We start from the raw sequence: 26,567 nt of genomic DNA, 5'->3' as shown, positions 1-26,567 counted from the left end.
CAGGGAAGCCAGGCATGCTGCAGTCCATGGGGTTGCAAAGAGTTAGACGCAACTGAACTGAGCTGAAGAAAATACCAGAGCCAGTTTTATCTCAAGCCATGTACCCCTCTTTGAAGAGCAATGTAACGGATAGAATTTCTCTTGAAATACTCAAGGTTTTACTTCTGCCAAGTAGCAGAGGTTTTTGTTAATCTATAGCAAATGAGGGAAAGGATTGGTTATAAATTCATAAATTCATACAAGTAAAATGAGACATTCATTATGATCTTTTTTAGATCTGTGATCATGGCCTATATGATAATCAGTGTGATACTGATTCTTAATATTTGTTGAGATTGTCTTTATGATACACTATGGGGGTATGATTTTGAAAATACTCCACGAGTACTTGAAAAAATTTCTAGTATCATTTGGTTGTTTCTTGTCCAAAAGGTAGGGATATTGGTGGTGATTAACAGCAGATATCTGTGAAAATCTTTTAATAGTAATTTTAAATCATCACTTTAGTATTTAGTGCATTTTAGATAGAAACTGAAAGGTTTTCCAATAAGTTCAGGAACACACCATGAGTGTCCCCTCTCATCACTGCTTTACAACATCATACTGGAAATGCTAGCTAATACAGTTTGACACCCCCCAAAAAAGGAAATAAAAGGTATACAGATTGGGAAGGAAAAATTTGTTTGCAGATAACATGACTGTCTATGTAAAAAGTCCAAAAGAATAAAAATTTTTTAGAAAGAAAAAAACTTTGAACCAAAGAATTGATTATAAAAAGGTTTTAGGTTCAGCCGCCTGCCCCAGCCTCTGCCGGAGATTCTCCAAGACCAGCAGTTTGCGGGTCATCCACTTGGCGCCGCCAGCATGGCGTTTGACTTACACACACACATGTAGACCGAGCTCCCAAATATGCCTCCTGTGTTCCTAAATGCTGGCTCCATCCTCTCCTGGAGACTTGCTAAGATTGGCAGAGATCAAGCCCTGAGCCTTTGGAGTAGGAGCACTGACTCCAAGACCCTAGACTACCAGAGAACTAACCTTAGAGAGTATCAAATAGTGAGAACTCACACAAAGGAAACCACTTGAATACAAGATCCAGCATCACCAACTACCAGTAGCACCCTGTGCAGGATGCCTCATCTAAACAACAAACAAAACAAAAATACAAACCTAATCATCAGCAGACAGGATTACCACTTCAATCAGCCTTGCCCATCAGAGAAAGAAGAAAAAGAACAACTCAGCACAAATCTCACACTATACGAAGCTTACACAAACCACTGGACCAGCCTTAGGAGGGCAGAAACCAATAGGAAAAAAGAATTCAACCTTGAAGCCTGGGAAAAGGAGACCTCAAACATAATAAGTTAAAAAAATAATAATAATGAAAAGACAATGAAATACTACACAAATGAAGGAACAAACTAGAAACAGAGAAGTCCAAATAAATGAAGAGGAAATAGGCAAGAATTTAGAATAATGATAATCAAATAAAGATGATCAAAAACCTTGAAAACAGAATGGAGAAAATGCAAGAATCAATTAACAAAGACCTAGAAGAATTAAAGAATAACCATACAGAGACAAACAACACAATTACTGAAATTAAAAATACTCTAGAAGGAATCAATAGCAGAATATCTGAAGCAGAAGAATGAATCAGGGAGCTGGAAGATCAAATGGTGGAAATAACTTCTGAAGAGCAGAATATAGTAAAAAGAATGAAAAGAACTGAGATAGTCTCAGAGACCTCTGGGACAATATCAAATGCACCAACATTTGAATTATAGGGGTCCCAGAAGAAGAAGAGAGAAAGAAAGGGTATGAGAAAATTTTCGAAGAGATTATAGTTGAAAATTTCCCCAACATAGAAAAGGAAATAGACAATCAAGTCCAAGAGGCATAGAGAGTCCCGTATAGAATAAACCCAAGGAGAAACACACCGAGACACATACTAATCAAACTAAGACTAAACACAAAGAATATTAAAAGCAGCAAGGGATAAGCAACAAGTAACATACAAACGAAACCCCACACGTTTAGCAGCTGATCTTTCAACAGAAACTGTGCAGGCCAAAAGGGAATGGCAGGATATATTTAAAGTACTGGAAGGGGAAAATCTACAGCCAAGATTACTGTACCTGGCAAGGATCTCATTCAAAATTGATGGAGAAATAAAAATCTTTTCAGAAAAGCAAAAGTTAAGAGAATTCAGGACCACCAAACCAGCTTTACAGCAAATGTTAAAAGGACTTATATAGTCAAGAAACACAAGAGAAGAAAAAGATCTTCAAAATCAACCCCAAACAATTAAGAAAAATGGCAATAGGAACATATATATCAATAATTACTTTAAATGTAAATGGATTAAATGCTCCAACCAAAAGACACAGACTGGCTGAATGGATACAAAAACAAGACACACAGACTGAAAGTGAGAGGATGGAAAAATATATTCCACACAAATGGGAAGCAAAAGAAAGCTGGAGTAGCAATCCTCGTATCAGACAAAATAGACCTTACAATAAAGAATATTACAAGAGATAAGGAAGGATACTACATAATGATCAAGGAATCAAACCAAGAGGAAGACATAACAATTGTAAATATCTATGCCCCCCAACATAGGAAAACCTCAATACATAGACAAACACTAACACATAAAAGGAGAAATTGACAGTAACACAGTACTAGTAGGAGACTTTAACACACCACTCATACCAATGGACAGTTCATCAAAACAGAAAATTAATAAGGAAACACAAGTCTTAAATGATACATTAGATGAGATGGATCTCATTGATATCTTGAGAACATTCCATCCAAATGCAGAAGAATACACCTTCTTCCCAAGTGCACATGGAACATTCTCCAGGACAGACCACATCTTGGGTCACAAATCAAACCTCAGTAAATTTAAGAAAATTGAAATCCTATCAAGCATCTTCTTTGACAACAATACTATGAGACTAGGTATCAATTACAAGAAAAAAACAGTAAAAAACACAAACACATGGAGATTAAACAACACGTTTGTAAATAACCAACAGGTTACTGAAGAAATCAAAAGAAAAATCAAAAAATTTCTAGAAACAAATGACAAAACAACTCAAACACAACAACTCAAAACCTATGGGAGGCAGCAAAAGCAGTCCTAAGAGGGAAGTTTATAGCAAGACAATCCTACCTCAAGAAACAAGAAAAACGTTGAACAGATAACCTAACTTTATACCTAAAAGAACCAGAAAAAGAAGAACAAAAAACCCCAAAGTTAGCAGAAGGGAAAAAGATTATAAAGAACAGAGCAAAAATATGTGAAAAAGAAACTAAAGAAACAATAGTAAAGATTAATAAAACTAACAGCTGATTCTTTGAGAAGATAAACAAAATTGACAAACCTTTAGCCAGACTCATCAAGAAAAAAAGATTCAAATCAACAAAATTAGAAATGAAAAAGGATAGGTTACAACAGACAATGCAGAAATACAAAGGATTATAAGAGACTATTATGAACAACTATATGGCAATAAAATGGGTAACCTGGAAGAAATGGACAGATTCTTAGAAAAGTTCAAGACTGAACCAGGAAGAAATAGAAATTTTGAACAACCCAATTGCAAGCACTGAAATTGAAGCTGTGATCAAAAATCTGAAAAACAAAAGCCCAGGACCAGATGGCTTCACAGGAGAATTCTATCAAACATTTAGAGAAGAGCTAATGCCTATTGTTCTAAAACTCTTTCAAAAAATTGCAGAGGAAGAAACACTTCCAAACTGATTCTAGGAGGCGACCATCACCCTGATACCAAAACCAGACAAAGACAACACTAAAAAAGAAAACTATAGGCCAATATCAGATGAACATAGATTCAGAAATCCACAACAAAATTTTAGCAAACAGAATTCAGCAATGCATCAAAAAGCTCATACACTATGACTGAGTTGGGTTTATTCCAGGGATGCAAGGATCTTCAATATACGCAAATCAATCAATGTGATACACCATATTAACAGAAAGATAAAAACCATATGATCATTTCAACAGATGGAGAAAAAGCCTTAGACAAAATTCAGCACCCATTTGTGATTAAAACTCTTCAAAATATGGGCATAGAAGGATCTTACCTCAACATAGTAAAGGCCATATATGATAAGCCTAGAGCAAACATTATTCTCAATGGTGAAAAACTGAAAGCATTTCCCCTAAGGTCAGGAACAAGACAGGAGTGTCCACTTTCACCACTGTTATTCACTATAGTTTTGGAAGTCCTACCTACAGCAATCAGAGAAGAAAAGTAAATAAAAGGAATCCAGATTGGAAAAGAAGTAAAGCTCTCACTGTTTTCAGATGACAGGATACTCTACATAGAAAACCCTAAAGGTAGTATCAGAAACTTACTAGAGCTAATCACTGAATTTAGCAAAGTTGCAGGATACAAAATCAATACACAGAAATCACTTGCATTTCTATATGCTAACAATGAAAAACCAGAAAGAGAAATTAAGGAATCAATCTTACTCACCACTGCAACAAAAAGAATAAAATATCTAGGAATAAACTTACCTAAGGGGACAAAAGAACTGTACACAGAAAAGTATAAGACACTAATGAAAGAAATCAAGGATAACATAAACACATGGAGAGATATTCCATATTCCTGGGTAGGAAGAATCAATATTGTGAAAATGACTATACTCCCTAACACAATCTACAGATTCAGTGTGATCCTTATCAAATTGCCAATGGCATTTTTCACAGAACTAGAACAAAAAATTTCACAATTCATATGGAAACACAAAAGGCCCCAAATAGCCAAAGCAGTCTTGTGAAAGAAGAATGGAGCTGGAGGAGTCAACCTTCCTGACTTCAGATTATACTAAAAAGCCACAGTCATCAAGACAGTATGGTACTGGCACAAAAACAGAAATACAGACCAATGGAACAAGATTGAAAGCCCAGAAATAAACTCATGCACCTATGGGTACCTTATTTTTGACAGAATGGCCATCATGAAAAAGTCTACAAACAATAAATACTGGAGAGGGTGTGGAGAAAAGGGAACACTCTTGCACTGTTGATGGGAATGTAAATTGATACAGCCACTATGGAAGATGATATGGAGATTCCTTTAAAAACTAGGAATAAAAGCAACATATGACCCAGGAATCCCACTCCGAGGTATATACCCTGAGGAAACCAAAATTGAAAAAGACACATGTATCCCTTTGTTCATGGCAGCACTGTTTACAATAGCTAAGAACATGGAAGCATTCTAGATGTCCATCGACCCATAAATGGATAAAGAAGTTGTGGTACATATACACAGTGGAATATTACTCAGCCATAAAAAGGAACACATTTGAGTCAGTTCTGATAAGGTGGATGAACCTAGAGCCTATTATACAGAGGGAAGTAAGTCAGAAAGAGAAAGATAAATATCATAATCTAATGCATATATATGGAATCTAGAAAAATGATACTGAATAATTTATAGGGCAGCAGTGGAGAAACAGACATAGAGAATAGACTTATGGACATGGGGAGAGGGGAAGAGAGGGTGAGATGTATGGAAAGAGTAACATGGAAACTTACATTACCATATGTTAAATAAGTAGCCAGTGGGAATCTGTTGTATGGCTCAGGAAACTCGAACAGAGGCTCTGTATCAACCTAGAGGAGTAGAATACAGAGGGAGATGGGAGGGAGGTTAAAAATGGAGGGGAAAAAAAGGTTTTATGCTACAAGACTAATGTACAAAAGTTAATTGCTTTCCTCTGTACCAGCAATGAGCAAGTGGAATTTGAAATTGAAAACATAATGTCCTTTATACATTGTCATTTACATAAGTGCCCCCAATATTAAATAGTTAGATGTAAATCTAACAAGTATGAGGAAAATTACAAAACTATGATGAAAGATTGCAAAGAAATAAATAAAGTTGCCCATGTTCATAGAGGATTCAACATTGTCAAGATGTCATTTCTTCCCAACTTGAGCTAAAGATTTAGTGCAGACAGTGGAATATTGTTCAGCACTTAAAAGAATTGAGCTATGTCACCATGAAAAGATATGGAAGAAACTTAAATGCATATTACCAAGTAAAAGAAACTAATCTGAAAAGGTTACATACTATATGATTCCAACTATATGACATTCTGAAAAAGGCAGACTATGGAGACAGTAAAAAGATCAATTGAAATCCCAGCATGCTGTTTTGTGAATATTGGCAAGCTGATTCTTAAGTTTATATGGAGAAGCAAATGACCTAGAATTGCCAATACAACATTGAAGAAGAACAAAATCAGAGTACTGACACTGTACCACATTTCCAGTGTTTGCGTGTTCAGTCACTTAGTTGTGTCCAACTCTTGGCAACCCTATGGACTGTAACCCTCCAGGCTCCTCTGTTCACAGGATTTCCCAGGCAAGTATACTGAAGTGGGTTGCAATTTTCTCCTCTAGGGCATCTATCTGACCCAGGGATCGAACTCACATTTCCTGAATTGGCCGGCTGATTCTTTACCACTGAGCCACCTGGAAAGCACCTTGACTTATCTAAACCTATAGTAATCAATACAGAGTGATATTGGTGAAATAACAGACAAATGGATCAGTGGGATTACCCAGAAATCAGCCCACATAAGTACAGTGAGTTGATCTTTGACAAAAGAACAGAGACAATACAATGGACCAAAGATAGTCTTTTTAACAAATGATGCTGGAACAGTTAAGCATCCACATGAATGAATCTAGATACAGACCTTACACAAAAATTAATTCAAAATGGGTCACAGACCTAAATGTAAAATCCAAAACTATGAAACTCCTAGAAGATAGGAGAAAATCCAGATAATTTTTGAGTTTGGCAATGAATTTTTAGATACAACACCAAAGGTATGATCCATGAAAGAAACAGCTGGTAAGTTGGACTTCATTAAAACTAAAGTTTCTGCTCTGTGATAAACAATATCAGGAAAATGAAAATTGAAATCAGAAATGGGGAGAAAATATTTACAAAAAAACATCTAGTAAATGACTGTTATCCAGAACATACAAGGAACTCTTTAAAATTCAACACAAAGAAAACAAAAAACTTGATTAAAAAATGAGCCAAAGACCTTAATAGACACCTCACCAAAGATTTACAGATGCAAATAAGTAAACAAAAAGAGATTCCAAATCATATGTGAAAGTAAAAATAAAACAATAATGAGATATCCTCATTACACCAAATAAAGGCTAGATACACCTATTAGAATGGCTAAAACCCAATGCTAACAAGAGAAATAGGAACTCACGTTCTTTGCTCACAGGAAATTTAGAAGGTAGTTTGGTGTTTTCTTAACAAAACTAACTTTATTCTTACCATAGGACCCAACAGTTGCATTCCTCTGTAATTAGCCAAAGGAACTGAAAACTTAGGTTCACACAAAACTTACACATGTGTATTTACAGCAGCCTTTTTCTTTGCCAAAACTTGGAAGCAACCAAGGTGTCTTTCAGTTGGTGATGAATAAACTATACTAGATCCAGAGAGTGGAATGTTGTTCAGCACTTAAAAGAAATGAGCAATGTCACCATGAAAAGATGGAAGAAACTTAAATGCATATTACCAAGTGAAAGAAACTAATCTGAAAAGGTTACATACTGTATGATTCTAGCTACATGACATTCTGGAAAAGGCAAAGTATGGAGCCAGTAAAAAAGATCAGTGGTTAACAGGGCTTAAGAAAGAGATGAATAAGCATAGACAAAGCATAGAAAATTTTTAGACCAGTGAAACTACTCTATATGCTACTATAATAGTGGATATATGTCAGTATAAATCTTTTCAAACTCACAAAGTATACAGCACCAAAGTTGAACTCTAAACTATGGACTCTAGGTGATAATGTTGTGTGATGTAGTGCATCAGTTTTAACAAATGTACCACTACCATTGCAGGATGTTAATAATGGGAGAGGTCATCTGTGTATGAGGGAAGGAAGTATAGGGGAAATCTGTAACTTCCCCTCAATTTTGCTGTGAACCTAAACTGCTCTAAGAAATAGTCAATTAAGAAATTACATGAGATGGGTCTGAACATAGGAGAAATCCCAAATTTCCTACCACAGTACTACCTTTTCATAGATTAGCAACTTACTACATGAATATATGTTACACAGTAAGTTCTCTCTTAATAAAAGATAAATTTAAATTAATTATCTGATTTGTTTTAGAAGCTTTAAAAACATTTTTTAAGCTTTTTACTTTGTATTATAGTTTCAGGTGAAGAGAGAAAGGACTCAGCCATAGTATACATGTATCCATTCTCCCCCAAACTCCCCTCTCATCTAGCCTGTTAGATAACAGTGAGCAGAGTTCCATGTGCTATACTTAGGTCCTTGTTTGTTATCCATTTTAAGTATAGCAGTGTATGTTGTACTTCTGTAAAATATAATTATGATAAAGATAATTGAGTATTAGCAGTGTATTGTCAGCAAAGTGGGTTCATTCATAGCATAATAGTAAAAAATAACCACACCCATTCTCAAAAATAGAGAATAGCTGTGAAGAGCCAGTTGTTAGAATGATTGTTCTTAGTTTCAGTCTCATTTGCAAAACTATAAATTGTATTGACTATTGATCAGCTTGTTTGATTTTACTGATTAAAGTCTTTCAAGCCAGTAACCTCGTACTCTGTGACCACCTAGAAGTGTGGAAAGGAGGGGACAGGTATATACTTATGGCTGATTCCTGTTAATTGTATGGCAAAAACCAATACAATATTATAAAGCAGTTATCCTCCAATTAAAAATTAAAAAAAAAAAACTTTCAAGCCAGAAATGTTTTCCATTCATGTTAATAAAATGTTTTACCGTATCAATTTGCTGTCTACAAGTTTTGCAAAAGAAATTAACCATTCTAGAATTTGTATATCCATGTACATTTTAGGCCAGAGGTTATCCCTATGGTGGTGTGCCACAGTCTAGTTCTGTTACCTTTTTGAAATATGTGATAAGAGTATATGAAAAGGAAAACTGTAATATGAGAAAGGGGTTTCATTTGTTTCTCCCTGGAATCCATCAACCTCTGTATTCCATTTAGTGTGTTTACCTAGAACTCCCTGGCTTTCTGTACCAGAGTTGATTTCTGAATTCCTGAAATAGGTAGCTTTTGAAGATTGAGCTTTTTTTTTTTTATTAAATAATGAATATGGTCATCTTATATAGATAGGGTAAGTGTGATATTTCTATTATAAACAAATTGTTTTCCTTTTCCATTTTCCCCCATTTTTCTTAAAGTTTTACAAGTATGTTTATTTAAAATATGATTTGAATTTATAGGAGTGTGCTGAAAAACAAGATCAAATTGAACGAGCCATCAGGGAGAAAAAAGCAGTGGAAGAAGAACTAGAAAAGGTAAAAAGAAAAAGGAAAAAGTAACTACCTAAACCCAACTGCAAATATTCAACATTACTGTCTGCTTTCATCATACTATCTACTAGCAACCCCTATATTATAAGTATTCTCCTGGTGAGTTCTTTTATTTGCTTGGAATATTTTCAGAATCTGCATTTGAATACTGATATTGCCTATATACATTTCTTTATAAGAGTGGCCACATTTTTTTGAACTTTTTTATGATGTAACTGTATTCCTTGCTTAGACCACATCCCAATATTAAATTTTATTTTGTCTTTCTTTTTTTTAAATTTCTGCCAACTTTTACTGGGTTTAGGCCATCTGTAAACATAGCAGGTATATATAACCAAAATATTATAAATTGCTATGATTCTTACCTTTTAAAAGTACAGATTTTTATTCATAGTTTGGAAAGAATACTTACCCCAGTGGCATTTGAGAAAGAATGTTGTAAGAAGTCTATAGTTTAAAATTTACTTCTTACTTAGATAACTTTTTTCATTAGCAGTAAATATTCACACTTTTAAAATACCTTGTGGGGAAAAAGTCTGCTGAATTTGATTCAGCACATACTGTGTTTTAGGGGCTGTATTGGGAACTTTCATAGAGAAGTTAAGTAACTTGTCCGATGTTTAAAAAAAAAATAGCAAATGGTAGACTCAGAGTTTGAGTTTCAAAGAAGAGCTATATAGCATCAAAAACGTGATATATCTATATTATTGACATAAAAAGATTATGAGAACATCAGATAGTAAAAGAGTAATTTACGAAGCATATAGTATATAATCCCATTTGTGGGGGAAAATAAGACATATGCATGTTATGTTCAAGATAGGCTGTTCATGCTCACTGCTCCTGCAAGATTGATCCCTTCTGAGTTCCCCTCTGTTGTGGAATAGGAATAGGTCCCATTTAGATGGCCACCTGCCAGCAGGGTTTAGGATGAATTTTTTAATATCACATGGCATAGGTTAAAGAATAGGCTTTATTGGGGAAATGTAAAACCTACGAGACTAAAGGCAACAGGTAAAGAAAAGTCACAGCTTTCTCTTCTTCCACTGTTCTACAGATAGGTATGCTATAGTCAGAGTGAATAACCACTGGTTCTGAAATGTAGGTATGTATTTTACTAGCAGGACATTGACATGCTGATACTGTATTTTTGTAGAGCCAGGAGTAACAAAGCAGTCTGGTCAGTGGGAAAAGACATTGGCTACTTGGCCAAGCAGTCTGGATTTGAAGAGTACCTCTGTGTAGGGTTTGTCTGAAAATCTGAACTGCCTCATATCTGGAGACCTTGCAGTTCATGGAATGTTATAGCCTCTGTGTCATAAATGGAAGTTTAGTCTCATAGGAGGCAGAACTTGGCTACAACTACTTCTGCTGGGGAAGGGGAAACCCCCATTTCAGCTAGATCAGGGTCTATTTAACCTAGAGTGAGATTCTGGAGTCACTTTCAGATAGTTCTCACTGCACCACAGCATGTATCTATACTCTTGAATATAGCAATATAGAATTGTCCTGAAAATGTTCATCAAAGAATCAAAGCGGTTATCTCCAAGTGGTAACATTTAGAGTATTTTTTAATTTCAGCTATTTCTATTTCTTACTAACATATTAAAACTATTTGAATAGTACAATGAATAACTTTTAAAAATAAGCAATTATTTTGTATTGTCAATTTTCAGCATTTTATTTTGAAAATGTGAGACAACCAAAATTAATTATTGATGTATTTTAATGTTATAGTGAGAACAGATGAACACAGCATGAGTTTTTATTTCTTATCATTTATTTCAGTTTCTAAACTGTGTAATTTCTTAAGATAATTTCTTTCTGCAAAGTAATATACATATAAGCCTCTTCTGCAGATTTACCGTGAAGGCAGAATAAATGAAAATGATTACAGAAAGCTAGAAGAAATGCACCAAAGATGCCTGGTTGCCGAGCGTTCAAAAGATGATCTTCAGCTGAGACTTAAGACAGCAGAAAATAAAATCAAACAACTTGAAATAAAGTAAGTTATTCTTTTGCATTTTCAGAATTCATATAATTTTAACAGATTTTTTAGATTTTTTATAGGATTCATAATTATATCTTATGTAGGAAAAAAAACCTTTTAGCAATGAAAAGAATTTTTTTTAAGATTATTTTTGAAAGCTAATTTCTTCAGAAAGAAGAGATACAGTACTGAACCATTTTATTCTAAATTTCTTGTTTCTGGCAGTTAAATAGGATGTTCATAAGATCTTTTTTTTCATACTGACTATACAGCTCTTACAGCAGCTTGTTTATAATTACTGCTTTTATACTCAGCTTAGAGGTATTCAATATTCAATAATAATCTATCATTTTTATTTGTTACATTATCTGTTAAAATGATAAATTTGTAATCTGGCATATCCATTTTGAATATTCCTCTACCTTACCCCCATCCAAAGTATTACTTAATATAGGAAAACTTGCTTAAGTTGCGTGAAATTTCAATCTCTGTTATAGGGTATATTTAATGTATATTTTAAAAATAAAGAGGAGTGATATCAGCAATATGACAGAATAGGAGGTCCCAGCCCGTTTCTCTCACAGAAACAAATATTTAACAAGCATCCATAGACAAAAGTGCCTTTAAGGGAGCACTGAGATCCATGTAGGAGGTTGTAAAACCCTGATGGAGCCCCAAAATGAGGCAAGCCTGCATACCAGTGGCAGGCCCTCCAACTGTGGTGTCATCTATGAACTCAAAGCAACCCCATCTTCCTGTGGACTTGGCCCTAGCCCTGCTTGCCCAATCCTGCACCTAGCCCCTTCCCAAGGAACCCTTCTGGGGACTCTTCAGTAGGCCTGCTGACTTCAGACCTGTCTGTGGCCCCCAGAGCACTCCTGTTTACCCAGCTGCAGTTCCACTCTCCCACAGCTTGAACTAATACTGCCCACCCAGAACCAGCCCAGTACCCAGAATGGAGCACTAACAGACCCAGTGGAAGCCACACCTGACTGTTCCCCTGGTAACAAGTCTGCCAGTCATTGACGTGACTGCAGATCCAGCAAAAGCCACACTATATGGATCCAACCCCGTTCTACCATAATCTGAGGCAGTCTTACATGGCCAGGAATTCACCCAAGGCAAGCAGAAGCCAATGCCTGTAGATGCCCCCGTTACTGGACTGCCAACCTAAGACTTGACTAAGATCCCTGGAGCAGTCTGTGACCCAGTTCTAGTTTCACTCTACCACAGTTGAGAAGCAGTTTGGCCTGACCATAAACCAGCCCAGTGACATGATAGGAGCACCCTTAGAATCCTAGTAGACATAACATCTGACTGCACCCCTGGTTACAAGTCTGCCAGTCATGGACCTGGCAACAACCACATGACATGGTCTCAGTTCCACTTAGCTGAGAACCCAGAGTAAGTCCCATCAGTTCTGGAACAAGGCAAGAAAAGGACTTTAGCTGCCAAAACCAGTCTAAAGACTAGAAGAGGAGTCTGCTCCTTCAAATGCATAGATAGCAACAAAGAGCCAAGCAAACATGATGCCACCAAAGCAAACTAGTAAGACTCTAGTAATCAACCCCAAACAAATAGGGGTCCATGAACTTCTTGACAAAAAATTAAAAATAATTGTCTTAAGGTATCTTGGTGAATACAGATGGTTAACTAAGTGAAATCAGGAAAAAAACAATACATGGACAAAATGAAAAATTTAACTAAGTGAAACCATAAAAAGAGAACCAAACAAACCCAGAGTTAAAGAATACAGTGAAATTCAATAGAGCACTCTATCAGCAGACTTGATCATGTCAAAGAAAAATCGGCTAACTCAAAGATTGGTCACTTGAAATCAATTCAGTTAGAGGAACAAAACAAAAAAGAATGAAAAAGAATGAAGAAAACCTACATGACTTATGGGATACCTTGAAGTGAGTCAGTATTCACATTATGAAAATTCTAGAAGGAACAAAGATGAGAAAGGGTAGAAAGTTTATTTAAAGAAATAACAGAAAACTTCCCAAATCTGGGGAGAGTAATGAACATCCAGATCCATGATGCCCAAAGCAGCACAAATAGGGTGAACATCAAGAACTTCACTTGACACATTATAATCAAAATGTCAGAAGTCAAAGAAAAAAAAGAGAACTTGAAAATAGTAAGAGAAAAGGGACTCATCACATACATGGGACTCCCCAAGCCCATGCATAAATCTGTCAATGGATTTCTCAGCAGAAATCTTGCAGGCCAAGAGAGGGTGTGTGGCACAGTATATTCAAAGTGCTGAAAAACAACTGTGAACCAGAAATACTATATCCCGCAAAGCTGTCCATCAGAAACAAAGTAGAGATAAAAACTCCCAGACAAACAGAAATCAAAAGGGAGTTCACTACCACTAGACTTATTATGCAAGAAATGATGAAGGGAGTTTATCAAGTTGAAATGGAAGGACACTAATTAGCAACATAAAAACATATGAAAGTATAAACTTTAAATGGTAAAGGTAAATATATAGTCAAATTCAGAATACTCTAGCACTGTAATGGTGGTACATAAATAATTTTTAACTCTAGTATAGAAGTTAAACATTTTTAAATAACAATAGGTACAATAATGTGTTAATGGATATATTATATAAAAAGATGTAAATTATACACCAATAATAAAAAATGTGAGAGAAGTGAAATTATAGAGATTTTTATGTGATTGAAGGCAAATGATTACCAGCTTAATATAAACTAAGATGTTTCCTATAAGCCTCATGCTAATCAACAAAGAGAAAATGTGTAATAAGTATACAAAAGATAAAGGAATGAAAGCATAGTATAAAAATCAACAGAAAGACAACAAAATCGGAGTGAAGGAGCCAAGGAACTACCAAATAGAAAACAGTTGACAAACGGCAATAGTGTTATGCCCTTATCTACTAGTAATGACTTTTAATGTAAGTGGATTGATTCTCCAGTCAAAAGACGTAGGCTTGGTGGATTAAAAATCAAGTTCCAACTGTATTCTGCCTGGGACTGATTTTAAATATGAAGAAACATACAAACTAAAAGTTAAGAGATGGTGAAAGATAGCCCATGCAAGGTACCCAAAAGACATCAGAGATGCCTTATATCAGGCAAAATAGAATTTAAGTCAAAAATTGTCACAAGAACCAAGACAGTCATTTTATAATGATAGAGGAGTTAATTTGTCAAAAGAAAAGTCATAAAACTATATGCACTCAAAATCAAAGCACCTAGGTATAGTAAAGCAAATATTAAAAGAACTGAAGGGAGAAATAGAAAGCAAGCAATAATACTAAGGAACTTCAGTACCTTACCCTCACTAATAGATAGATCATCCAGACAGAAAAATCAATATGAAAACAGCACATTTGAGCAATGCTAAAGACCAAATAGACCTAATAACTTTCTATACAATGGCAACACAGTGCACATTCTTCTCAAGTATACACAAAATATTCTCCAGAATAGGTCATATGATACGCCACAAAAATAAGTCTTAGCCAATTTAAGAAGACTAAAATTATAGTCTTTTCCAACCATAGTGATATGAAACTGCAGTAACAGGAGGAAAATTGAAAAATTAACAAAACAGGTAGAAATTAAATAACACACTCCTGAGCAACCTGTGGGTCAAAGAAGAAATCAAAATGGAAAAAGAAAATATCTTAAGACAACCAAAGATAGAAACAAAATATACAAAATGTATGGGATGCAGTAAAACCAGTTCTTAGAGGAAAGTTTACAGTCATAAACGTACATTATGAAAAACATCAAAATAAACAACCCAACTTTACACCTAAAGAAACTAGAAAAGAAGGAAAAAGTAAACCCAAAGCTAGGAGAATAAGGAAAATGACAAAGATTAGAGCAGAAACAAATAGAGAGCTGTGCTGTGCCTAGTCACTCAGTCGTGTCTGACTCTTTGTGACCCCATGGACTGTAGCCCACTCAACTCCTTTGTCCATGAGATTCTCCAGGCAAGAATACTGGAGTGGGTTGCCATGCCCTCCTCCAGGGGATCTTCCCCACCCAGGGATGGAATCCAGGTCTCCTGCATTTCAGGAGGATTTTTTTACCAACTGAGCCACCGGGAACCCCAAGAATACTGAAGTGGGTAGCCTATCACTTCTCCAGGGGATCTTCCCAATCCAGGAGTCGAACCGAGGTCTCCTGCTTTGCAGGCAGATTCTTTACCAGCTGCGCTGCCAGGGAAGCCTAAGAATAAAGAGAGAAGACTCAGTAAATAAAAATCAGAAATAAAAGAGGAGACATTACCACTGATATCACACAAATAAATACAAAGGACTATAGGAGACTACAGTGAACAAAGATACGTTAACAAGTTGGACAACCATGAAAAAACTGATAAATTCTTGCAAATATGCAACCTTATAAAAAATTGAAAATCTGAACAGACTAGTTACTATTAAGGAGACTAAATCAGTAATCAAAAACCTCCTTGGATTTTTGAAAAGTTCAGAACCAAATGGCTTCACTGATGAATTCTTCCAAACATTTAAAGAAGATTTAATGTCAAACTCTTTCATAAAATTGAAGAAGAGAAAACATTTCCAAACTCATTTTACAAAGCCATCATTACTCTGATACCAAAGCAAGACAAACATACTATAAGAAAATAATAAGCTAGTATCCTTGATAAACATAAATGCAAAACTCCTAAAAAATAAAATACTAACAAAGCAAATTTAAGAGTGTGTTAAAAGGATCATAGTGGGATTAATACCTGGGATGCAAGGATGTTTTGACATACACAGATCAATAAATATGACAAAACACTACATGAAAGAATGAGGTATGAAATTCATATGATCATTTCAATAGATATAAAGAAAGCATTTCACAAAATACAGTATCATTCATGATTAAAAACTCCCGACAAATTAGATGTAGACAGAATGTAACTCTACATAGTAGAGGCCATTTATAACAAGCACACAACTAACATCATACCCAGTGGTGAAAACCTAAAAACTTTAAAATCATGAAAAAGACAGGAGTGCCCAGTCTTTCCAGTTGTATTCACCATAGTACTGTATGTCTTAGAGAAATTAGATAAGAAAAAAATAATAAAACATATCTAAATTGGAAGAGAAGTAAAATTGTCTTTGTTTATAGATATGATCTCATATTTTGAAAACTGGAGACTCAGCCTCAAAGCCCTTAGAACAAATACACAAATTCAATAAAACTTCAGGATACAGAACCAGCATTCCAAAATCACTTGCATTTCTATACACCAGCAGCAAACTATATGAAAAAAAATTAGCAATTCTATTTACAGTAGCACCAAAAAGAATAAATTTACTTAGAATGAATTTATAACCAAGGAAGTGAAAAATCTGTGAACTGAAAAGCACTGAGGAAATAATTTGACAGTCACAAATAAATATAAAGGTGTATTTATAAATTGTTTGAAATAATAATGTTAAAACGTCCATACTACACAAAGCCATCTATAGAGTCAGTAAAATCCCTATCAAATTCCAATGGTGTTTTCACAGAAGTAGAGAAAAATCCTAAAATCATATTGAACCTCCAGAGACTTGAAATAGCCAAACCATTCTGGAACAAGAAGAACAACAACAAAAAAAACTGGATGCATCACGCTTCCTAATCTCAAAATACATTACAAAGTTTTGGTAATCAAAACAATGCAATAATGGTATAAAACAATGTACAGTTACGGCACAGAGTAGAGAGCACAGAAATAAACGCACACATTTGTGGTCAGCTGATGTTTGACAAGGGTGTCAAGAACACACATGGGTAAAGGATAATCTCTTCAATAAATGGTGCTGGAAAAACTGGACATTTAGATGTGGAAGAAAAATTGGAGCCTTACTGCACACCATATGCAAAAATCAGCTCATGATGTATCAAAGGCTTAAATAAATGTACATTCTGAAATTGTGAAACTGCTAGAAGGAAACATAAGGGGAAAAACTTATTGACATTGGTCTTGGCAGTGATTTTTTTTTTTTTTTTTTTTGGATATGACCCCACAAGTACAGGTAACAAGCAAAACTATTCAAATGAAGTTACATCAAACTGAGACCTTCCTACACAGCAAAGAAAATAGTCGATAGAGTACAGAGACACCATGGCATAGGGAAAAATGCTTGCAAATAATACACATGATAAGGAGTTAATTTTCAAAATATATAATAAACTTGAACAACTCAATGGCAAAAGAAAAGAAAAAAAAAATTGGGCAAAGAATCTGATCAAATTTTTCTCAGAAGAAGACATAGCTGACCAATAGGTATATCAAAAGGTACTTATCATCAGGGGAATGCAAATTAAACCCACAGTGAGGTATCACCTCATACCTGTTAGGATGTCTGTTGTCAAAAAGACAAAAGATAACAAGTGTTGACAAGAATATGGAGAATAGGAAACCCTTCTATGCTGTTGCTGCTAAGTCGCTTCAGTCGTATCCGACCCTGTGCGACCCCATAGACAGCAGCCCACCAGGCTCCTCTGTCCCTGGGATTCTCCAGGCAAGAATACTGGAGTGGGTTGCCATTTCCTTCTCCAATGCATGAGAGTGAACAGTGAAAGTGAAGTTGCTCAGTCGTGTCCAACTCTTTGTGACCCCATGGACTGGAGCCCACCAGGCTCCTCCGTCCGTGGGATTTTCCAGGCAAGAGTACTGGAGTGGGTTGCCATCTATGCTGTTGTGGGAATGTAAATCAGTGCAGCCACAATGGAAAATATTATGGAGATGCCTCAAAAAATTAAAAGTAGAACTACCATATGATCCAGCAATCCTATTTCAGAGTATAGATCCAAAGGCAACAAAATGATTGTCTCAAAGAGATATCTGCATTTCCATATTCATTGCAGTCAGTATTATTGATGATAGCCAAGGTATTGGGATAACCTAAGTGCCTGTTGACAGAAGAAAGGATAAAGAAAAGGTGTGTATGTATGGGAATGGAGATAAACATATATATTCTCTAGGAATTTCCTCCTTTCTCTATTTTTTTCTTACAAATAATTTGTTGAAAACCTGGGTTGTTTGTGTTGTAGAGTGTTCTCTACCTACATGCATATATATTGTGTCATCTACCTTGTTTCCTGCCACATGCATTTTTTTAAAAATTAGATCAAGAGACTTGATCTGATTCAGCTTTCACTTTTTTGCAAGAATTGTTTGTAAATGGTAACATTTTGGACTCCTGTTTGGAGGCACATGATTTGTTGTTATTTTTGATCTTAGCATCTTTCTGACTTGAGCATCATTTGAGTATCATTACCTAGATCCATCATTTCCATCCATTATTAGGAACTTTATTAGCCAAGTTTAAGACAGGAAAAAAGGAGCTACAAGTATTATGGCAGTAAAGGATCTTATGTATTTCCTATGACACCCAACGGCTAGGGAATGTTCATAGTACTTGATTACCTGGGATTGAAAAGATGGAATTTTTAAAAGATAGGAATAAAAATTAGCAGTATGTTGAAGCAATATATGTGTCTGGAGGTCTTGTCACTCAGTAATCCATTGTTGAGAAAGTTCAAGAAATATAACCTGTTTAAACCGTGATAAAATAAGTTTATACAGCTAGAAGTTTTTTAATCTGAATTGTCTTATTATAATTCATAATTTAATATAGTCAGCAAATGTCTTCTATAGATTTGATTGATGATGAAAGCAGTTTTGATTATTACCTGTCCACCTTCCTCATCATTAGCTTTCATTTGTCCTGTTGAAGTGCTCTTTACACAGTGATATTCAGTGTTAGTAATAATTGGAAAGAGGTTTCACATTGACTTTCTTAGTGAGTGATAGCAATTCAATTTTCTGTTATTAATGAAGATTGCTAAATGGAATATATTTGGTTGGTGTAACATAACATTGTAAAACTGCACAGTTTAAGTCTACAGTGAAGAGAAATGACTCAGAACAAAGAAAACAAGTCTGCAGTATAAAATATGGACAGACTTCTTGACTTCTATTCCAGATCATTAAGTTTAAAGGTTCTTTTTGTTTTGTTTTTTTAATCAGTTCCTCGGAAGAGATATCACGTTGCCAAGAAATGATTCAGAAACTTCAAAATATATTGGAGTCTGAGAGAGAGAACTGTGGATTTGTCAGCGAACAAAGGTTGAAACTTCAGCAGGAAAATGAACAGTTACAGAAACAGACTGAGGATTTGAGAAAGATTGCTCTCGAGGCTCAAAAAAAAGCCAAATTAAAGGTATATTCAAATCTAGTTAGAATTAAATGTGTACCTGTGAAATTCAAAATATAGAGAATATTTACAGAGACCTAGTAAAACATTTTTAAGACCTTTTTTTTTTAGTTTTTGCCTTCTCACCAGATAGCACTAAATCATAATGCAGAGCATTAACCAGTCTTTTCTGTATTGTAGAACTTGGCAAGCATACTTGAAAATGATTGCTTTCACTATCCACACACAAAAAAATGCTTTTCCAACCATGAAATGCACTGATATTCCTGCCAAAGCAATTTAAGCAATGCTAGCAAAACTATAGATTAGATAACTTTACGGACCGCTGTCCTCTCTTTTCCCTCTAAAATGTGCTGTACTTAGTCGCTCAGTCATGTCGGACTCTTTGCAACCCTGTGGACCTGCTAGGCTTCCCTGTCCATGGGGATTCTCCAGGCAAGAATACTAAAGTAGGTTACCATGCCCTCCTCCAGGGGATCTTCCCAATCCAGGAATCAAACCCAGGTCTCCCACATTGAAGCAGATACTTTACCATCTGAACCACCTAGTAGCCACTTGAAAATAGAACTCTTAAACCTAGCTCTGCAGATAATGGTACATCAGTATGCTCTGAGAACTACTCATAGGTAGTCTAAAAGTTCCATGCCAGGGAAAAGGCAAGGGACAAAAGTGTCCCCTGGAAAAAAATTCCCTTTTCTCTCTCCTCCCCACCTGCTTCTGTCTCTAATGCTTATATGGTTTGGCAATAGGGACATGATAACCTGTTTGAGGGAATTTCAAGCACAGGTATCACCATCAGTATGTTACCTACCTTTCCCCATTCTGTGTGACTTTTGTAAAAGTGGCATTAACTTTTTTTTTTTTAGTTGATCATATTATGTTTCATTTATATATAAAACATAGCTATTTATATTAAATATATATATGCATTTTGAATACTATTTAAAAATTTAAAAAATTATTTAGAATTGTATCAGTTGATTGTATTTGTGTCTGGGGTGTGAAGGGGCAGTCTTTAAAAGTGTCATTTACTTTTTATGAGAAAGGTCTATATCTTCCATTTTCATAGTAAGGACATAGGGTGGTAGCATTAGTGTTTCACTTTGTTTTTCATTACTGTGAGGACTCATAAGAAGTCACATCCCAACCTAATTCATATCAGCGTATTTTTATTGAATGCCTCCTATTGCAAGTGTCAAACACTGTGGTTATTTATAAAAGCTTAAACTCTGAAAAAGAGACTGTTACATATCATACAAAGAAGCTTGTGCCTCTTTGCTTTAATCTGTGAGGGAAAGATCACACAACCAGATATTAAGTCTTGATATAAAGCTATACTGATTAAGACAGTGTGTAATCAACAGGAGAATAATCAACCTGATCAATAGAACAAACAATCCAGGGACAAACCCAGTTTTCATAATCGCCTCATTATAACAAAGGCACCACAAAAGTTCAGTAGGGAAATAATTATCTTTACAATAAATATTGTGAGGTCAACTGGGTCCATATTTTTAAAATAAACCTTGATCCTCATATCACACCATATATTTAAATTAATTTGAGCTGCCTTGTAGACCTAAATGTGAAATATAAAATGATGGAGCTTCATGGAGAACCTTCATGGTCTTGGCTAAGAAAGAATTTCTTAAACAGAACAAAAAGAGAACTAATCATAATGAAAAGGTAGATGAATTAGATTTCTCTAAAATTAAGATTTTTAAGTCATCAAAAGGGATACTATTAAGAGAGTAAAAAGTAGAAGAAAATATTTATAATACATACAACCAAAAAAAAAAATCTCATATCTAGAATATGAAAACTTTTACCAATTAATAATGAAATAGTAAGAAAAAAAGTTAAAAGAAAAAAACAGACACCCCATTTCCAAAACTGAACAAAAGAATTAGTCTATAAAAGAGAATATATGAAAAAAATGTTCAACTTCATTATTTACTGTGGAAATATAATTAAAAGTATAATGAGGTACTATAGCATGCATACTAGAATGACTAAAATTTTTAAAACTGACAATATCAAGTGTTGACAAAGTTGTAAAAAATCCAATACCTTCATAGGTTATTTTGGTTATATAAATTGGTACAGCCACCATTTGGTAGTATCTTTTTAAGTTGGACATACATACATACTATGCCAAATAATAATAATAAACACGCTAGCTACATACCCAGCTGGTATGAGTGCTTGTGTTCATCAAAATATGTATACAAGAATATTCATAGAAATTTTAATCTTATCAAAACACTGAAAATAATTCAAACGTTCATCAATGTGAGATGACATAAATAAATTATGGTATGTTCATATATGGAATAGATGAAAAGAATGAGCTGTGTCTATAAGCAATGGCAGATGAGTCTCACAGACATAATATTGGACAAAGAAGCCAAACATTAAAAAACTTATAGTCTATTAATTTCATTATATGCAAATGAAGAACAGGCATAATTACCTGTAAGGATGGGATCAGAATAGTGGTTGCATTTTAGGTGGATGCATACTGATTAGAAGGGCGCATGAGAGAGCCAGTTTCTGAGGCAGCTAAAGCTGGCTGGTGATGCTCGTATGTTACTATATGTTTAAAAATTGAGTTGTACCCTTAAAATTCATGTACAGTATGTCATTGTAAGCGAGAGAGAGGTAAATCTTGGCAGAGGAAGGTAAGTAGAATTATAGATCAAACAAGAGTGGCTGTGAATTTAATGATTATGGAAACTAGGTGATAAGCATATAGGGATTCACTGTAAAGTTTTTCTATTGTGTATATGCTTGAAAGTTTCTATACTGAAACATTTCCATAATTAAAAAATGACAGTGTACTTTGAAAAAATCTTAAATTTTCTTATTTTTAAGTGTCATAAATTTCATATGGATTAATAACTAAAAACTATTAGTGATCATATACAGCATTAGTAGGAAATGAAGTTGAATATTCAACTGACAGATGGGAAAGAACTTTCTCATTAAAACTGAAAAATGGGAGAATTGCAAATGAATAAATATATTGATAGATTTGTATATAAGGTTTTTAAATATTTAAAACAACTTTAAAAATATTTTAAAGAGAAATAACTGGATGAAATAGTTTTAATATGACAGAAGACAAAGGTCATACAAGGAGCTTTGAAAAATATGAAAAAGAAAAATTGTAACCCAGTAGGGAAACATGTATGAGACGTGAGCAGAATTCACAAACTAAGAAAAACAAATTGCTAATAAACAAGTTTTTTAAAAGTTTAAACTCTGTATTAATTAACTGCAAAGTAATCAGTTTGAGTGAATGTGCAGCTGTAGGTGTAAAATGGTACACATTGCAAGTCTATAAAATTTAGTCATAATAGAATAATTACAGTGCCTTATAATTAAGGAAGTTCATTGCAACATTATTTGTAATAAATTAAAAACAACCTATCTAGAAATAGACAGTTAAATTATGGTACATTTATAAAGTGCTGTATTGAGTCATCATTAAAAATCATGTTTCCAAATAATTTATAATGTGTTTGTAATGTCCTAAGTATTTTTTAAAATGAAAAGTGTGCATATGTATTTATATATGTTGTAATCATGTATCCACTAATCTCAATTTGAAAATTCATAAATAACAATGATGTAAAAGTTAGAGGTAGTTATCTCTCTGAGTTGTAGATTACAGAGACCATATATTTGTCGTTTTAATTTTTTTGTATTTTGCGTAATTTTACAGTATACTTGTGTTTTGGGGATTGTGTTCTTATAATGGGGGAGAAGGGAATGCATGAATTTCCCCTACTTGATACTGCATTTAGTCTATCTTTAATTCAGAATAATAACTGATGTTTCTTGGGAAAACAAAAAGAAAGTATTCCTACTAGAAATGCTCCCTTTATGCCAAGTCTGCATGTAGCTTAAGAGAAGAATCATTGGTAAATAAGGGACAGGACCTCTTAACTAGATAGCTGTAATTCTATTTTATGGAGGAGGGCTGTCAGATAAATTGCTCTGTAGCTGATTCCTTCTTTGACAACATAAGAATCTAGTGCTAGACTTTGCTGCTTTTCTCCTCCATGAAAAAGTGTATGATCTTTAGGAGCCAGAAAGATCAAAACAGTTGGGTATTCAGAGGGCAGTTGGCTGAGAACCATAACAACTTATTTTATGAAGTTTTAATTTGATCTTGAAGCCACTACTGTCCTTTCTGCCCCAGTTTTCTCTTTTCCTAAGTCCTTCCTTCTTTCTGCAAAGGATCTACGTATCTTTGTGGTCTAAGTACTCCTCATAAAAGTATAAAATTAGAAGATAGTTAGTTTTTAGCAATCCTGTCTACGTGAGTGAATGGTTTTGTGCAAAGGAAGGACACAAAGGAAGAGGGGAAGGAGACCATAAATCTGTTTTTCCAACCCAGCCTTCTGAATTGAATCATTAGTGAGACTTCTGTTTTGAAGACAGAGTTGTCTTGGCCCTTATCCATCCTGCATCATTTCAGACCTGTCCAGTTTAACAGTCAGAATTGTGTCAACTGAAGGATCTGGGGTTCATTTAAAGGCTGGATTTTGATACCTTTATTATGATTCAGACGCTAAAGATGTAATAGTAAATGAAAAAGACATGGTCGTCCCCATCCTTAAAAACTTATTATTTTCATGGAGGTAGGCAAACTTTAATTGTATCTTTGCAAACTAGTAAATGCTCTTTAGGAAAAGCATAGGACACTGTGAGAGCTTTAGATAGATAGATAGTAAGAGAATTTCCCTGTAGGAGCAAGAAGTTAGCTAAGTTCTAAAAGTTGAGTAGAAATAACTAAGATAAGCAGGAGGGGAAAGATTATTCTAGTCAAAGGGAGCATGTAAGAAGACCCAGGAATGAGAATGCATTGTGACAGAAACAAAGAGAAGGGAATAGTAGTATAACACAGTCTCATAAAATTAGGTAGAGAGCCAGTTATCGTGAAGGACCTTAGAATAAGGCTTGTAAAGCTGAAGATAGATTTTTCAAGTAGAAATGGGGAGTTAACTAGGGAAGAAGAGTGATAAAACTGTGTAGATGCGTAGATCAGTTTTTAATACATGATGTGTGTGAGAGAGACAGAGGCAGAATTAAATACTTCCATCTAAGATATCAGAACCGTGGCTTCTCCAGAGAAAGTGGAGATCTAGGCAAGGTAGGATATTCAGTTCAAAATTTGTAAAATTCAGTAATTTTAAAATGTTTTAAATAGAACATGTTTTAAAAAGAGTTTTAAATAAACTCTATATAAAATGTTTTAAATTGAGTAATTTTAAAATGTTTTAAATAGAAGTCACAGAGCCTCAGGAGGCTTGCACAGGAGTAATCAGTTCAGTTCGGTTCAGTCGCTCAGTCGTGTCCGACTCTTTGCAACCCCATGAATCGCAGCACGCCAGGCCTCCCTGTCCATCACCAACTCCCGGAGTCTACCCAAACTCATGTCGATCGAGTCAGCGATGCCATCCAGCCATCTCATCCTCTGTCGTCCCCTTCTCCTCCTGCCCCCAATCCTTCCCAGCATTAGGGTCTTTCCCAGTGAGTCAACTCTTCGCATGAAGTGTCCAAAAGTATTGGAGTTTCAGCTTCAACATCAGTCCTTCCAGTGAACACCCAGGACTGATTGATACAATACAAAATTAATAAATCCAAGGTAGTTTTTCAAGTGCCAGTATTTATAAAGTCAGTCTTCTACTTGTGTACCATTTGAGAAAGCAAATTTAAGAGATTTAGAAAGTATGCAGCATTGAGAAGAAATAATGAGGACAGAATGTTTGTAATTTTCCCCCATGAGCCATGAGTTTAGCTGTTGTTGAGTTTTCTTTGATGTTTTTTGAATCAATAAAATTGAGACTTCTTATTCATTCTTTTTTCAGTTTGAAAGTAGTCATATTTAATAACTTACTAGAAGCCATTCCAGCTGTGACCATTTTTAAAGCACATTACTTTAAAATATCACAAGATAGGTGTTCCTTATAATATTTTCTTGAGTGTAGCAAGATAAAGATAGCCTGAGAGTATACCAAAGAAATTGTTCTAGTAACTACTTAACTATTTTATCAGTTGCCTCAAATATGGTAATAGGTAGTTTCATTCTAGATGCATATGAAAGCAGACAGTTCATTACATACATTGGGTTCTTTAGAGCATTAGGGTTAATTCTCTCCCTGAACCTCAAGTTGAGAAAGCTTTAGGGTATCCAAAGAGCATTTATTCGTATGTTCATTCTATATTAAGGTTTTTTTTACTCTAATAACATAAATAACCTAGAAATAATTGAAGACATTTCCATATAACTTTCTGAAAAGCATTTTAGTCTTTTCTGGGGGGAAGGGGGAATTGTTCATGTATACCATGACTGGTAGTAAAGAAATTCCCGTATATAATTTTTTTAAAAAAACTTTACGAAGCTCTTTGAAAGACAACCTGAACTTTAGTATGTAAATCAAAAGTGGCTTGAGGAGCCTTTCAGAGGAGCTTTTGATGAACACATCAGGGTGCTGGGAGCCTGGCATACTTAGAAAGGGCTTGGAAGCTCTGCACACCCCCTACCATCCTGTACCTTGCTGTGGATCTCTCTCCCATCTGGCTCTGCTGGAGTTGTATCCTTTATAATAAACCAATAAACATTGTTTGTGTGTTTTAAAAAACATAAATGGCTTCAATTTAAACCCAGCTCTCAGTTACTAAGAGCATAAACATTTATTGTCCATTCAGGCAGCAAAAGTAAAAACAGATGATGAAAGCAGGTTTATATTAGTAGTATGTTTTTTTCCTACTGTCATTTCAAGGTATTGGGGAAAGTGTTAAAAAAATTTGTACTCCATCTTAATTCTGATTTCATTAAATTTATACTATAACGTAGGATAAGTCTTCGTCTATGATGGAGACAAATTGTAAAATTAATTTTTATATAGATTTCTCATCCAAACATTTCTA

General features: G+C 34.8%; 1 protein-coding gene across 3 annotated transcripts in view; it reads left to right on the top strand.

Moving 5' to 3' along the window:
• The window catches only part of SCLT1 (sodium channel and clathrin linker 1), a 215,012-nt gene that overhangs the window by 128,510 nt on the left and 59,935 nt on the right, over positions 1–26,567 (top strand). For 2 of the 3 annotated variants that reach the window (XM_081538256.1, XM_081538257.1), the window contains exons 15-17: positions 9,328–9,402; positions 11,277–11,422; positions 19,439–19,631. In XM_081538256.1, the coding sequence (XP_081394382.1) occupies positions 9,328–9,402; positions 11,277–11,422; positions 19,439–19,631 (414 nt within the window). Of the gene's footprint in view, positions 1–9,327; positions 9,403–11,276; positions 11,508–19,410; positions 19,632–26,567 lie in introns of all 3 variants that reach the window. The other variant, XR_014068168.1, reaches the window with a different exon arrangement.

The sequence above is a fragment of the Giraffa tippelskirchi genome, chromosome 11, assembly GCF_054371585.1.
Source record: "Giraffa tippelskirchi isolate mGirTip1 chromosome 11, T2T-mGirTip1v1.2.pri, whole genome shotgun sequence".
NCBI lineage: Eukaryota > Metazoa > Chordata > Mammalia > Artiodactyla > Giraffidae > Giraffa > Giraffa tippelskirchi.
Note: the sequence above shows the minus strand (reverse complement) of the source record. Positions and strands in the feature narration are given on the sequence as shown.